This window comes from Setaria italica, chromosome VI (genome assembly GCF_000263155.2).
Source record: "Setaria italica strain Yugu1 chromosome VI, Setaria_italica_v2.0, whole genome shotgun sequence".
Classification (NCBI taxonomy): Eukaryota; Viridiplantae; Streptophyta; class Magnoliopsida; order Poales; family Poaceae; genus Setaria; species Setaria italica.
In genome coordinates, this window is record NC_028455.1 from 27,735,374 (window position 1) to 27,752,160 (window position 16,787).

General features: G+C 39.4%; 1 protein-coding gene and 1 long non-coding RNA gene across 3 annotated transcripts; one reads left to right on the forward strand and one right to left on the reverse strand.

Moving 5' to 3' along the window:
* Positions 1-1,019: 1,019 nt before the first annotated feature.
* Positions 1,020-10,590, forward strand: LOC105914522. The gene is made up of 3 exons (XR_001164264.2): positions 1,020-1,311; positions 3,213-3,269; positions 6,200-10,590. It is a non-coding gene; the product is annotated as an uncharacterized LOC105914522 (long non-coding RNA).
* LOC101764513 (MADS-box transcription factor 23) lies at positions 3,793-16,472 on the reverse strand. Of its 2 annotated transcripts, none has more exons than XM_004973445.3 (7): positions 16,104-16,472; positions 12,932-13,010; positions 6,218-6,279; positions 5,617-5,716; positions 5,487-5,528; positions 5,323-5,406; positions 3,793-4,364 (listed from the first exon to the last, which is right to left on the reverse strand). In XM_004973445.3, the coding sequence occupies exons 1-7, from the start codon at positions 16,283-16,285 to the stop codon at positions 4,212-4,214; spliced, it is 702 nt and encodes a 233-aa protein (XP_004973502.1). In that variant the 5' UTR covers positions 16,286-16,472; the 3' UTR covers positions 3,793-4,211. The 2 variants fall into 2 exon arrangements, with proteins under 2 accessions (XP_004973502.1, XP_022683407.1); XM_022827672.1 differs by having other exon boundaries at positions 12,932-13,014; positions 16,104-16,471.
* Between the last annotated feature and the right edge of the window lie 315 nt (positions 16,473-16,787).

Here is a 16,787-nt window from a genome sequence, read left to right on the forward strand (position 1 = left end):
GATGCTATGTACGCGGCGCCATAGACGAGGCGGGCAAAACTAGCGCCGCGCCTTAGGCGGCATGCGGCGTCCAAAATGAACTATCTTCAATCACGCCACGATGCGCTGCAAAGTACGGCAACGAACCAAATAGCGACCACACATTAGGCGCAGGAGCTGTGGCACAGCACAACAAAAGCTATGGTAGCGAATCAAACATAACTTTATTCTGTTTTACTGTACGCACTCCCTCGAGTCCAAACGGCATCCTAAGGGAGCCTGTGTTCCTTTCCTTATTTTTAGCACGTGTCCACGGAATGTTTAGATATTAATTAGAAGTATTAAACGTAGACTATTTACAAAACCCATTATATAAGTGGAGGCTAAACGGCGAGATGAATCTATTAAGCCTAATTAAGCCATCATTAGCAAATATTTACTGTAGCAACACATTGTCAAATCATGGACTATTTTTGCTTAATAGATTTGTCTCACCGTTTAGCCTCCACTTATATAATGGATTTTGTAAATAGTCTACATTTAATACTTCTAATTAGTATCTAAATATTTGATGTGACGGGTGCTAAAAATAAGCAGGAGAAATCAAATCAGACCTAAGAAAACTTGAAAACTCTTCACATACAGTGTTTGGATACTATGTGCTAAATTTTAGCAGTGTCATATCGGAGGTTCGGATGCTAATTAGGAGGAGTAAACATGAGCTAATTATAAAACTAATTACAGAACCCGATCTAATTCTCGAGATGAATCTATTAAGCCTAATTAATCCATCATTAGCAAGTGGTTACTGTAGCACCACATTATCAAATCAGGGACTAATTAGGCTTAATAGATTCATTTCGCGAATTAGATTCCATCTATACAATTAGTTTTATAATTATATTTAATACTTCTAATTAGTATCCAACGTCCGTTGTGACAGGTGGTATCAAACAAGATTCCTCCAAAATTTTCTTTGAAATTCCTCGCAGCCTGAGATTTCCCATTCGGGCCCACGTGTCAGAACGAAGTTGTTCTTCCTCCTCCCAAGTCGGCAGTCGGCGACTCGGCGATCTGAATCAGCGGCACTCAAACCTCAAAGCCCGCAACGGCGTAATGGGGAAGCCCGAGCGGCTGCGCCCGACCGGGACCGGTGCCTATTTTAATCCTGCCAAATTTATGCTTTGTCCTCCTCCTGCTGCCTATAAACGCCCACGCCCCTTCCCCTTCCTCCGACCACCACCACCTTGCCGACCTCAGCTGATCTAGGGTTTAGCGGAGTGACCTCGCGGAGGGCGCCCTCGCGCCGAAGCGAGGCGTGGATCAATCCAGGTGAGCCCCGCTGACTCCGCTCCTGCTCCCGATCCGTTCAATTCCGCGTGTAGCGCGAGCGATCCCTACATGGTTGGTGACGCCGGCCGTGCCCCTCGTCCCCGTTTGCGGATTTCGTGGTGTTTGTAGTGTCCGGAGCCTGGAATTGGATCCGTAGCTGCATGTTCCCTTGATGTCAGCCGGCGGGGTGGATCGGGAATGTGGCTTTGGTGCTCGTAGGTGCGGCCTGGGTAGATGTGATTAATCGATTTTCGTCTCAGGAACTTGAATAATTTTTTTGGCTGTTGTTCCCTATATAAAGTCTCCAATCATTTCTTCTGTTGTTCGGCAAAATTTTAGGTTGTAGGCGTTTATTACAACTGGGAGGCGTCACATTTTGCCGAGCTTAGGATGCTGTTTTGGATCCTCGAAAGCCGTTGTTTGATTTTACTGGCACACAGTACACGTGGATAATTGCGCAGCATTTTAGTATCATGTTTCTGTTTGTTAACCCATGAAGATGGTAGAATTTGTGTTTAGATAGGAATATGTGAGACTATAATGGCAGATTTTATCTGCGCATTCTTGAGATCACAATATCGGCTGAAGGAACTCTTTCAAAATTGATAATGTACTTGCTTCATTTACAATACATGAGTATGCTGCCTTTAGGCATCTTTTCTCTAAGTTGAAGATTGTGCTTCCGATGAAAATTTCGTAAGCACATGGAATATAAAGGCAAACATATTACCCTGGAACTTAGGAATATTGGTAGCCTGTACTGTAGTGATAAACTATATACATCCCACATTCTTTGTTACTCCTAACATATTGATTATAGACAACTGATTGCTAGTTTTTAAACCATGCATTGCAATAAGATGCATGCATTTACAGTCAACAAGTTATGCAAAGTTAAATGAGGTGTAGCTTATGCTAGTTTGATTAAAAATTATTAGGATATCCATATGAAGGAATAATCTTCTTTGTCATCACATAAATTGTTCGGAATGCATTGCATATTTGCATTTTTTTTGTCAGAATATGTTAGTGAACACTAATAGCACTAAGAAAAGGTAGAATGTTTTGTATGAACATATAACTGCTGACTACAATCAAGCTTCATGATAGTGGAGCAGTGCACATTGATCCACAAGTTCAAGCACAGGGATACTGGGTACCAGATGATATATCAGAAGGTTATTCTCATTATGTTGAAAGAGATAACTAAGGTTAAGAGTGTACGTTTGGAGTAATATCATACTAGATCATAGTGTAAATCTTTGACATGAAAAATGTGAAGTGCATTATATATTTATTACTACAGAGACTGCACATTCATTTATTAATTTGGTCTTGGTATAACCTACATACATGGTTTCCATGTCATGGAAATGTTGACCTTGTATCAGATATTCAGATCGTGTGAAACATGAGATGGATCGATGTTTGGCCAGTCTGATATAACATAACAGTTTTATGACCACGATTTGTGCTAGTTTGATAAGTAAATTACTGTTTCATGCTTTTTCCTAGACTCATAACTACTGTGAGTTCATCTGTGCCTCATGTCTGTCCACAAATGTCTATGGAAGTGCCCCTTTGTGCATGCTCACCCTTGCCATGCTGGATGCACGTGCGCCTGCCTTGTGGGTTTCTTTTTCCTTTGTCTGCCAGTGATCTGCCTAACAGAAAGTGCTAAATAATGAATTGTTGTAGGTTTTTATGTGCCTTTGCAACATCCTTTAGCCTACATGCATCTTGATATAGGTTAATAGATGTGAATATGGCTCTGGGATCATATATTTTCTTCTCATTTTCTCAATATGGCAATGGTCCTTTAATTCAGAAGTAAAAGACATTATCAGTACCTTGATACCTTCTATGAGTTTGTTGAACTAACCTTGGATTATTTTGATTAGATATGCATTTGGGGGGCAGCAAGCTCGAGGCGGCAACTGCATAACTTGCAAGAATTTGTAAGTGTTCTTGCTGTATTATGAGAAATAACATTTATCTTTTTGTTATCCCAGCAATGATTAATATTGTCTGTATCCATGTTTTTTGTTGGTCACCATTACTGGTTACTATATGGTTCTTGCTATGGTGTGATAGACTAGGCCTGTTTTTTGACAAGTAATTAATGCTCGTATATATAATATAATGTAGCGAATGTCGGTAGCGGGTGTAGTTACAATGCATCCTGTTTGTTCTCGGGTGAAAACTATAGTGAGATATTTTTGGGGATCTGTGGCAGACACTGAGCAGTGGGGCCTGCATACTTGGGTTCCACCCTGAGAATGCCTCGTTTTGAGAGTACAAGACATTTGTTTGTGCAATAGCTCTATAGCAGTGCTCAGTTTTAAGACCAATTGGACATTTGGATGTATCTTTTTTGTTAACTTTAGTAATATGTAGTGCAGTGGACGTTGGTATGTTCCAGTTTGAAGCTTAAATCATCGTTTTACCAAAATCTTTTGTACTATTCTCTGGTCTACACTCCTTTTTGGGATTTCTTTTATTCTATCATTGAATCCTAATTGGTATAAGATCATCCTTATATATTTGACTTGTTACAGTGTTGAAGCATCTTTGCTGCACTACCTTTTAAAATTACAATTTAGAAGAGTTATAATCTTGAGACCAATAGTATACATAACAAGCTCTACATGCCTGAATGAATTCCAAGCAACTAATATGAAAAGCTAAAGAACAACCAACATTCTTGTTCATGTAGAAATTGTTGCATCTTGTAGCATAAAGTTTAGCTGTTAGGTCTTGTAATTCAACCAAAGATATCGGTTGCTGGTCCCTCAGTTTTGGTCATCTTCACTGTGGTTGAAGCCTGATGCACTTCCAGTGAACTATTAGTCATCAGGTTTACTGACTCCGCCGAATTTTCCTGAAAGTTGGACAAAAACTCATCCTGTACTTGGTGTTTCTGACTTGTCCCGTTGCACACTCTGTGGCTGACTCAGCTCAAGATTAACATGAACATCTTCATTCTCTGTGATCTGAATACTGTGTCTAACGGTACTACTTGATGGATGCTCATCTACTCCATGTCCATACACCTGAAAAATGTAAAAGAAATGCTATTTTGTGATTCACACACTGGATACGATTTTGTTTATTTTAGCCCCTGAAAATCTAATATTTAAATAACTCCTCAAGAACTAAATTTCCAAGAAGTAGCCCTTTTCTTCATGCAGAGAACTTTTTGGCGTGCCTTGCCACTTGGTCACACCACATGCAGTGGCATGACTGAGCCTCTATGTTGGAGTGCCACTTGAGCCCTTTACACGTGGCAGTTACATGGTGGCGTGGTCACAACACATGCTATGGCGCGACCTGAGTCGTGCGAAAGAGCCTGGCGTGACCGTGCCTTGTGCATGGGGTGCGTCCCTGCCCCCTTTCTTCCTCCTCCCTTCTTTCTCTACCAGGCCGAGCTTGAGCTCCCTCCCATGGTGCCACGCCTCCTCCTCCCCCTCTAGATCCGCTCTGTTCTCCACCCGGTTTGAAGGGAATTTGCTTCGGGAAGGTAACTCCTCCATTCTATCCAATCAACGGGATTGGCAAAAACCAATTGGATAGATCGGAGGAGTTACCTTCTAGGATCAATTCCCCCTGTTTCCCCTTCAAATCGGGTGGAGGATGGGCCATATCTAGGGTTGGGGGGGGGGGGGTTGCCATTGTTGGAGGTCGGCTAGGGGTGGAGAGAAGGGAGGAGAGAGGGAGGAGGAAGAAAGGGGGTTGCGTGCGCATCTGTAGTAGGCTCTTTGCCGTGATCAGTTGTACTAAAGTATGTGGCATGACTCTGCCTAGCCCTCGTCAGCGCCACTCGGTCACGCCAAAGTTCTTGACATGAAGAAAAGGGATAGCTTTTGGATTACTTGGTAGGGGTTATTATTAAAATATTAGATTTTTTTGGCTAACATATAAAAAAAATCACTGGACACATGGAATAAAAAACAAAATATGAGTTGTACTAGCTGCATCTCTGTTTGGCTAACTGTTCCCAGATGCATGTACCTTTCTCCGTAATTCAGTGTTCTCTTGATGAGCAAGGTTAACTTTGTTGTATAGTTCTATGTTTTCCCGGTGCATGAGGCTTCCCTATAATTCAAACAAGAAGTTTGTTTAGCAAAGTGAAACCCTAAATAGATCAGTGTTTTTAATAAATTGTGTAAACAAACCTTCCTGTTTAATTCTTGAATCTGATCAATCATGAGTTGGTCCTGTAAAGTGAAAGTTAGTCAAAAGTAGCAATTGATATCTATGTTGTGAAAGAACTATGTAATGGAGTCTGAGAATTTGTAATGTAACCTTCTTCATACGAATATTTTTTAGGCTCATCTCCAGCTTATTTTCTAAATTCTGCAAATCTTTTACATCCAGACCAGAAAGCTGCTGGCCCAACAACTGCCTGCACATTGTATAGAACATTCATTTATGCTTTTCTGAAAATGCACATCGTTTACAACCCTATCTCACGTTTAATGTGAAAAGATTAAAATAAAGTGCCATTCTCAAACTGTCTTTTCACTTTTATATGCGCTATCAAGTTGAGTGGTGAATGAACCAATATATAAAATAAAGTTCTTTATGGGAGGAGTAAGGACACACGCTTGAAGCAGATTGTTGCTTATTAATGTATTGGAAGGTTTTGGAGCCATACTCTTAAGGTCAAACTTTGTTTTGATGACTTCAACTTCCTTTACATATCATTAATAGATACCTAGAACATTGAACCAATTGCATCTTGAAATTCTTAATCATGTGCTGAGAATTTGTTCTGATTGAAGTACAATGTCTCTGTAATGATCAGTACTAATAGCATACTAGGGAAAAACACAAGTTGCAATGGACACATTCTTTTTCTCATAATGATTTGAAATTTTTATTGTAGGTTGGTTGAGGGTCATACCGATGATGCTCTTGCACGTTATGCAGTTGCTGCCTCAAGCTTCCTGCCTCCCTTTGCCAGAACTAGTAAGATAAAAAGCTTTCAATTAACACAGACGAGTGATTTTGCAGCCATATGTTCTGTACTTTAGGATATGGAAATACAACAACAAACAAAAGAGCAAAACCTTTTGCTTCCAAGGAAGTTGATTTTTTAGATATGAAACCCAACAAGAGCCACCGATGAGGATATATAAATAAAAAGGAAATAAAAATGCAACATGCAATCAGATGCTACAGCGACATGTAGACACACTAGCATTTTTGTGAAGGACATCTATGGTTTGAAAATTATTAATGGTTCAAGAGCAATTAAGTCTTTGGATACTGTGTAACTGTTTATGCAGTAATGCAATTCTTTGAGATTGGTAGCTGTACTGCTTTTATCATCCTTGTTTACTTCACGAAAATATTTTGCTTTCAACATAACTTGATCAGAACATTCATTGCACCTTTAAACATCATTTACCATTTCTATTAACCTTGGTTCACTTTGATATTCTCCTGTCGTACATATGCATCAGAAAATGTTACCATTTAACATGACAACTTAACTGCGATATTTGTTCTGCACAGCTTGAGTAAGTGCTATCGGCATAGTTGAGATAGTGTAAAATGCATTCAGGCTCAGGGAGCCAAGATGCCACTGCATGATAGATATATCGTGCTAAGCTACAAACGTTTTAACACCTCTTGGAAATAATTTTCTTGGTTCTTTTGTAAATTCACACCATTTTGTACTATTTTGGAAGCAAATGGAAAAAGGTTGTGTGGTTTGGTGCTTATGGCTTTATCACTTATAAACCTGGCTGGTTTAGACCACCTTCATCTGGTGATCAAGAACCCACAGCCAATAGTACTGGTCTCCCAACACAAGTTCTGGAGGATGAAAGGTAACTGGCAGATGAAATGTTTCTCAGTTTTGTAATTTGTAATATATTGGGTAAACTGAGTTCATGGATATAGTAGGTGATGCTTCATAGCAGCTACTTCATTATATTGCATTCGAGTCATTTACAATTAGCATGATGTTCATGGTGCTTATATCAGGGTCAGGATATGTCAAATTTCAGGTGCTTATGGCTTGGTCTGTGCTAACACTATGGCGATCAATAAGTTGCCTTACAGGCCTACAAATGTACAATTTATACACGATCTGCCTGTTAAACCACATATATGGCAGCTAAACCACAATAACTTGATCACAACTGTTTTTCCTTTCTCTGATTCAGCTATCCATGCTACAACAAAAATATAGTGACCTTGAATATCGAACTTGTTAACACATATATGGTAGCTAAATCTCCCAGCTTTTAATTCTAAGTGCAGTTTTATGGCTTACACATGTAAGTGGCACATTGTGTAAAAAACTGAGAAATAAATGATAATCTTTGCTGCTATTATCAGTCAATTGATATAAAACTTTTGTTGGATAGTTCTTCTGTTGGACCATGTTACTAGGTTCTCTTTGGAGTTTTGTTACTTGACTTAGGAATAAAAGGGCTTCTAGCGTTCCAAATTGTAGGTCGTTTTGACTTTTCTAGGTTCATAGATGATAATATTTATGAATCTAAAAAAGTTAAAACGACCTTACATACAATTTGGAACAATTTGAATTTGAAACGGAGGGAGTAATAGTCAGCAATGGAGGGAAAAGATCTGATTGTCAAGTTATGTTTGGAACCATATTCTGCACCAAAAATGTTTATGGGTGCATTTTTTTTTCATCGTTGGTTGTAGACAAATCAGCGTTGCCTCTGCTGTACTGTTTGACAAGTTAGATTATTTGTAGACAAATCAATGGAACTGTAACACTCAGTATGCGCAAAGGTTAAAATACGTGAAAATATGTAAAGATGGTAGGCGGAAGTTGACTTTTAGATTCGTCCCTCGTATGGATAAATGGAGGTTATAGTTGCGTAAAGCTCGTTAAATTTATTCCGTTTGATCACTAGTGTATCGTTGGGAGTTTGGGTCACGAACTCATGGATGCGGCATTTTTAACCGCGCTCAGCTACAGTAGTCGCGGCTACGGTTGCTGAGTTGGTCTCGTTGTCAGAGTTCTTTTTTTCTTCTTTTCCCCTTTCCACCGTGACCCCATTTCTTTTTCATGGATGCGGCATTTTTAACCGCGCTCAGCTACAGTAGTCGTGGCTACAGTTGCTGAGTTGGTCTTGTTGTCAGAGTTCTTTTTTCTTCTTTTCCCCTTTCCACCGTGACCCCATTTCTTTTCGAAACCCTCAAAGTCCCTATCTCCTACCCCGTGCACGGCCACCTCCCTTTGCTGTGCTCCACAGGAGGGAGAGAGGGAGAGGAGAGAAGAGAAGAGGAGAGAAGAGAAGAAAATTAGGGTACGCCATCTGTCATCACCGTTACTCCAAAAATTGGTTGGGCTTCCTTTCCTCCTTCCGTTTTCCTCGATTGATTGCCTTTCCTCGCTGTTTAAGGTGGTGCCCCCATGTGTGGTGCAATTTAGATGCAATCGACGGGGCTGCCATGACGTTCGTTGCTAGGGAGAGGAAAACGACCGAGTGTCATTGTTGGGATCGCTGCCGTCGCCATTGCCCTTACTGTTTTCAAGGGAAACCCTAGGTGAGGCATGCCCCCGCTGTAATCCATATTTTCCCTAAGGTTTCAGATGTTCTAGCACGTGGTGTAGCAGCACTCGACGCCGTTAAGGGGTAGGTAAAGTTTTGCCCTCATCACTGTTTTTAGCGTGTAGTCAATCTGCGCAGTTTTCAGTAATGGCTATTTTACGTCCTCTTAATGGCTTCAAAAAAATATAAAACCTATATATGAGTGGTAGAAGATTTGCAGAGCTTTCCATAGCCGTAAAGAACACTACAATCGGATTTAATAGCTGAGAGATATTGGAGTTTGATTCTATCAGTTTTTCAGCCTCGTAATTCTGGGAGAATCTGTTCACCTAAAGTTTAGGCAACCCAAACGATAGAATTGGATCTTTGAATGAATAAAGAAGTTGTAGGAAATTTTATAAGATTTTCAGATTGATGAAGTGCATCTTCATATGAATTTTGGAGCTCTAAGTATACCTGTTTTATTAGGATTGTTTTGCAATTATTGTCAGATTTTTAGTTTGAGGTTCATGTCAAGATTAGCCTATGTTCAGAATTTTTCTTCTATTTTTGGATCACGAGGAAGTTGTAAGTTATGAAGTTATCCTTCAGATGGCACAAGATGAGAATTTTTAGCTGTCAAGATTAAAAGATAAAAAAAGAGAAGCAACAGAGCTGCTATCATGTTTAGATTTGTGTGTGTTTTTGTGAGAATGTCGGGTTCGAGCCTAGAAACACTTTGAATTATGTTGTTTATGCTTGTGTGTTTGTGTTGGTGCTGAGTTATATTTGTGAACAGGTGGTGCACCTTTGGATCGTGCTTAGCTCACGGTCTTAGTCTTCGGTGAAGGTAAGTAAACGTAGCGATGTGGTCTACATGCTGTAACTTTGTTGTTTGAATTGCCTCCATTTAATTTCAGTACCTCACACTAGCAAGATAAATCTGAAATTTTTCTTTATATTGAAGTATCTTGTTCCAGTTGAGGCTTTACTTTTGAAGTTATGAATTTGAAGTATATGAAGTTCATGCATTGCAATCTTGCATTCGCATTCTCATGTTGTTTACGCATACGAAGAAACCGTAGCCGGATTGGTGCGGGAAGTACCGGTACAGCAACGCACGTTGAGATATAATAATGTGGTTGCAGCTCTCACCTCCTTCCTTGCCTCCTTCCTTGGGATATATGGGTAGAAGTGAAGTTATGCATTGCATTGCACCATTCGCATTTCATTATGAAATGTTATTGTGAAGTATTTATTTATCTTACTACCCGAAGTTATGTGCTGCTTCTGACTCTTAAATTGATGCTTAATATATTGTGATTTAAATAACTTGTTTGAAGCAGTTTGCTTGCTGAGGTTTTCCATAAACCTCATACGCTTTTTCCCCTCCGCAGGTTCTTGAGCTTGGAGGGTGCTTGGTTGGATGGGGAGTAGCAGCACGTATGCTCACACTTCTTCATACATATATTTTGGACACATGTGTTGTAATAAAAATATTTGGTTGTGCAGGCTTTTGCTTTGCTTTTAATCTCATATTTGGCAGTTTGTAAGATGTTCTATCTAGATGATTTAAGTTGCTTCCACGTGCTCTGTTTATTTATCTTTGTTACTGTTTTTTTATGTGTGTGCCTGTAGTAGTTGTAGTGTAGTGTGGTAACGTTCCAAAATAATGTTGCTGCTGTTCTGGAGTGTTACAGGAACTGAAGTAATACCCAAGTTAGATTATTTCAAAATTTATCAAAGAGGACCTTCATTATCTTCAAATGGCAGTTTGACAATTACATAAAGACTTTTTATCAACTTAAAATGCCCTTTGTAGATCTACTGCACTAAGTGGTTGCAATGATCAGGATCATCCTGCACATTGATGATAGTATATGAAAGTCTTATTATGGTTTGGGTCCTATATTAGAGTGTTTAAACCTTTTAAGGTTATTATTTATGTTCTTCTTGCTAATTAATGATACATTATGGTGCTTTATTTCTCAGAAGCCAAATATCAACTTCAAGCTGTTTATGAACAAGCATCCAGAGATTATTCCTTTTCATCAATTTTTAATCTGTCATGTTGAAAAAGCATTCAGTTACTAGTTTACTACTACCTTTCCATTTTTCTCCAAATATAGTAAGATAGCACTTGTTGCCACCAGGTCAATAGTGCAGAAAAGTTCTGAGACTGTAAGCCTGATCATTGTAACATTCACTCATTCAGTTAAGAACTGTTCTGTTTTTTTTTTCTGCTTAGCCTAATAAGACTTGTGTCTACCAGCTCAGAATGGAACCAGAATATATACTGGTTGGAGATTCAGTTAAGAATTTGATCATGGTTTGTGTTTCAGACTCAGTTTGGTCCAGTTAACATGTTAACAGTCTGTACCAGCAGAAAATGCACGTAGGTCAGTTCTCTAAGAAGTTGCGCTCAAAATTCCCATCCATGTTCCAGTGTGTTGCAGCCATAATTAGAACTGTCTTGAGCTGTACATTTGAAATAAATACTTAAGCTTTTGATTTCTTCCTAGAAATCAGATTGCGGGAGCTGTATAGTACAGCTTGCTTATTCCACTTTAGTAGGAAAAAGGCGCAGGTTTGGTTTTACTTAGCTCCACATTATCATTGACATCACAAACAAATTTTACAGCCAAATACCTGCCCTTCATTCAAACTAGAGTACATATTACTTAGCATTTTTTTTTCAGCCATGCAAAGGTGGCATTGAGCAGCATAACCAAGCAAGTCAAGATAGTCTTGCCACAGTTGCACTGTGTTAAGATGGTGTTATTTTAACACGCATATGTTGGTTCTGACTTCTGATGAATTTAACTTTGTGTATTAGTCCATCCAGTCATCTTTTAATTTTCATTGTCAAGATCTTTGAATATTTCATTTCAATTGGACTTTTGAAAATGTTACATAGATTTCTCATCTAAATTGGTTTTCAAATTTGCACATGACTGGTAATAGTTATTGTGGTAAAAGTTGTTTATTGGTAACCATGTTGGTTTCCAGTTCAACAGTCGTGATTACAGACTTGTGTATCTATACGATTTGGTGGTGCCGACTTGCAGTTCATGTTTGTCACTGAATGTGTCATGTAAAGTTTCAGGTTTTAATGACATTGGTCAGCACATTGGACAAGTGTATTTGCCCCCCAATGAGTGCATGCAAACAACTGACGAGAAGGTTATATGTGCAATATGCTAAGATACACTGACAGCTCATCTGACAGAACCTGCCCAACACATCTAAATCTAAAATCTCAACTAGTCCACATGAATTAACTGTGAAAGCTGTGTGAAATGCTATGCCATGATTTGTGCATGTGTTAGTTTCACCACTCTAATGCCACATTTCCTTTCTGGTTATGGTTGTTTAATTTGCAACTAAAAACAATTTTGAGTGACAAACAGACCTGTTCATCTGAAGGCATTTTACTGCAAATTCAATCTTAATTGGCACAACAGGTTTTATTTTATTGGATGGACATTCGGTGATACACCTCACGACTTTTACCAATACCTTCTGTTACAGTCTACTTTGGTGTAGTACTTTTGGTCTTTCTTAAATAGATGTGCGTGAAGATTTTGGTACGTTATGACTTGTGAGGGCTTCAAACCGGACCCAGCCCACAAGTCACATATTCAGCTTTTGGGCCTGCAATGAAGTTGTGTTCCATCCTGAGTTCCCAATGGGACAAACAGTGAACATCTTGTTTTCCAGGCAGAAAGGCACCATACCTCGCTTGATTCAGTGGCTCACGGAAAAGAGCTTTGACATCCACTGTGCTTAATCTGGACGTCGTAATGCTCAGTTGGCTAGCATTTTTATTTGGATTTATGGAACTTTTTTCGTGGGAGTTTCAGAATGCCAGTTCAAAAATCTTTCAAGCGGTCACCTTTTGTTGTGGGCGGATGTCTACTGCAATTTCTAGAGGAAATTAGGATTAATTGTTGCAAAGAAATAAAAAAAGGATTGGGTAAGTAGCTCTTGTCCCACGATGCATAAAGGTATCATCACTGCTCGATGGGGGCCGTATTGGAGGATCGCTTTGCAACTTTGCACATACGAGTAGAAGAATATGAATTGCACACATGGCATACCTTGGCCTCAGCACTAGCGCTCAGAGTCTGATGGTGGTCCTCTTTTGCCTCGCTGTATCTTTCGATCACAGATTTCATGCTGGCTAATGAAAAAACCAAAAAATATTTGTTAGAATTAGTTACAGAAATAACTTGGCTTATGCCCCCCAAGTCTAGACACTGGCAAAGCTGCCTGTGCAAACGCAGCATTGCAGGAATACTAGCCTGTTTGGATTGTAACATGAGGTTGCCATGCTTATAGAGGTATTTGGATCAGCTATAGATTATGAAAACCAGATAAAAAAGATCCGTAGCTAATCCAAGCAACCAGTTATTGTGTATATCTCTTCGTTAACTACCAAGTGAACAATTATGCAAATTTGCATTTTGTATTTATTTCTTGTTTTTGTTAAGCATTGGATGATTTGAAGCTAAAAAACATTGTGCTAATAAACACCTGACATATCAGGTATACGCTTGTGACTATTATAACAATTACTTAATAATTAGCAAAGCATACTATGAGAGGTTACACTGATGAAACTAATAGATGGTTAGATTGTTAATTTGCTGAATCATCAGCACGTCATCAATCATGTCTTCTTCACGGTGTAACATCACCCCAAGACTATATTAGGGTGGTTATCTTCTCTGCTTTCATGAAATTGAGGAAGAACGGCATGCTTTGTTAGCAGTTCAAGGTACAATGGACATGCCACAATAAATAGGTGGTTGAATAAACCTTATCCCATAAAATGCACGAGGAAAATAGAGCCATGATATCTTAGAAGTTTTTAGACAAAAAACAATTTCTAAATTTTGAAAGCGCGATGTATGTTGCCATAAGCCCACAACTAGTGTCCTCAGCTAAGGGTTGCTTAGCCTAATGCAAAAAACTTAGCCAGTCTTATGAGTGTACTTTAGAGGGTAATGGAGGCTATAGTGCATTTCAACCATCTTCTATTATGAACAGTGGCGGATCCACGACTTCGAGGAAGGGAGGCTCATTTTCCCCTCTTCCTTTTCTATCCTCTCTTTCTCTTCTTCTTCCTCCTCCTTTTCTTCTTCCCCCTCTTCATCAATGGCTGGATTTTTTAGGGTTTTTTTTTTTGGGGTGGGGGGGGGGGGGAGGGGGACTCCATGGGATGCACGCGGGTAGGGGGGCTCCAGCTCCCCCAACCTCCATGCTGGATCCGCTCCTGATTATGAAATTTCTATATGCATGAGGGGTAGGATGCCAATTGTTATTCCCTATGGTTTTAGATGAGAGTGGCCATCTCTAGCCTTTGTATCAACCAGAGGCAAACAATCATTACATCTTTCTAAAATGCGTGCAGTAGGATTTGGCCTTGTCACACGAAAGGTGCTTCCCTATGTACTAGACAAAAAAAAAGGTTAGTTTATTTTCTTTCCAAATCACCAACTTATAAGTTGATTCATTACTGTTGGCTTGAGATTGGAGAAGCCGAGTGAAAATAGCCATCTACGGGAGGAAGTACACACCTATTTAATTGTACGAGTGTTAATAAAGCGGTGAAACAAAGGCTGGAAATATGCCCCACAGTGAAAATTGTGTACTTGAATTTTTTTTATTGTCTTATATAGAATCAGATTTTTTGGCATCTTGTTCCTTGACGATATATACCTAACTATATGGGTCAAAAATATTACCGTGCACCTTTGAATGTGAGCAATATGTACATAACCTATGTATATGATTAATTCAACATATCAATTGCAGCTATAAAAAGTGTAAAGTTGGTTTCAGGCACCTAATAAACATTAAAAGTTCCAACAAATTTAACCGTGAAATTTATATCTGAATTGCGGTTGCTATGAAATGAATAAGCAAAGGATTATAGTATGCCAGTGGTACTTATTATTTGTCAAAATGCCATGCTATTACCCAAAACATGAATAATTTTAATTTAATGCTACCATAGGTTTAATAACTTATGAAGAAAATCTCAAGAATATTCAATCAAGCTTCTCTTAAGATTTTCTTACATGTTGATTTGCTAGCTACCACACTTAATAAGTTAATATCAATTGTAAGATGACCCTCAAGGTCTCAAAAGTGATTGCACTTGAGGAGACAGCCCAAATCATATTTTGGGTGCAATCATTCAATTACTTTTGGTTTAGGCACCGAATCAACATATATAGCAATTCACCCTAAAAAAACATATATAACAATTCAAGAGAACAAAGGAATAAACACATAATTCTCATCTTAATATTCTTATGTGTAAAACTATAAAGTTCGAACTACTCATCGATCGTTCTATGTTAAGATTAGAAAAAGCTGAACATCCTGACAAGTGTAAAACAAAAGGAAAAAGGAGGGAGAAGGGGAGGACAAATTTACGCCCGTAATTGGAAGCTGATTCTTGAAGAGAAATGATTCTCTATGATTCTCTATGTTTAACTTTTATGGAGAAATAGTTCATGTGCAAGAAGTGAATCAGGAGGAACTAGTTTTTCAGATCCCAGTTCCTTAGTTCATTTAAGAGAATCACTTCACAGAATCAGTAGAGAATCACTTCTCTCTAGAAAACTGTTTGGCAAAACTCCTCCTGGATTCAGCCTAAAAGCTGCTCTAAGAGCTTTATTATATAGTCTCCCCTTCTAATTCATTCACGATCATTGCTCCTTGAAAGAGGACAAATCCCTTGTAAGAAGATGAACAGGTGGCACGTGATCATAGTCCCTTCTGGAGTCTTTTATGTTAATTTGATGCCCAAAAGATAAATTGGTTGCATAATTGCTACTACTCGAGGTGCGAACGAGCTCGATATGTTTAAATATATATGTACAACCCCTCCTACAATGATTCTACCATCAGATCGATCAGTTTACACTAGCATGCAAATAAAAGTCTACCAAAGCTTTGCAAGGTAGGAGCAACAAATAAAACAGTGCCTACCCAAATTTCTACTACCATTTTTACTTTCCAAGAGATAATACTAGTAAATTAACATGCCCCCAACCAAGTTGGTACTTGGTACGAGGTATCTAAATTCTGCTCGCTCTCTCTCTCTCTCTCTCTCTCTCTCTCTCTCTCTCTCTCTCTCTCTCGTATAAAAAAACCTAACAATTAGTGCTATGAATATATGTTTCATCTGTAGTTAGCAGATCTAACAATTAAAAGTCAGCAAGGTAGCAATCCGGAAAAGCAATCAAATTATCAAACCTGGTGCTGGCGAAGTCATACTGGCGACCGGTGCTGGAGAAGACGATGAGGCCGACCTCGGCATCGCAAAGGATGGCGAGCTCCTTGGCCTTCTTGAACAGCCCACTCCGGCGCTTCGAGAACGTCACCTGCCGGCTCGTCGCGTTGTCGATCCTCTTGATCTCTATCTTCCCTCTCCCCATCTCTCCTCCCCCACAGCACAGATCTAGAAAGAGAAAGAGGTGAGACCTGACTACACCTTGCACTACCAAGTCTCCCTCTCCTCCGGCTAATTGGAGAGACCTAATATCTGATCTCTCTCTCTCTCTCTCTCTCTCTCTCTCTCTCTCTCTCTCTCTCTCTCTCTCTCTCTGATCCTGCTTGCAGGAAGCTGTCCAATCCCCTTTTGAGAATGGTTGCGGCGGCCTTGAGAGATGCCTGTGGTTCCCCAAGAAAGTATTCTAGGACAAGCAGGGAAAAACGCATATATAGAAGTACACAAGACGTTTGGAAAGGTCTCTTCCTCGTTTTGCTTTATTTCGTCTAGCTACCTCGTCCTAATTGTTGATTAGTACAACCTCACTAGAACGAAATAAACAAATCTGCAGGGCTGATTGCCACTTCTGTCGTATCAGCGCTTGACGCGTGCGCGTGCGTGTCGATGCCCATCACGCTGCAGATTTCTTAATCCAGCCCTCGCTCTCA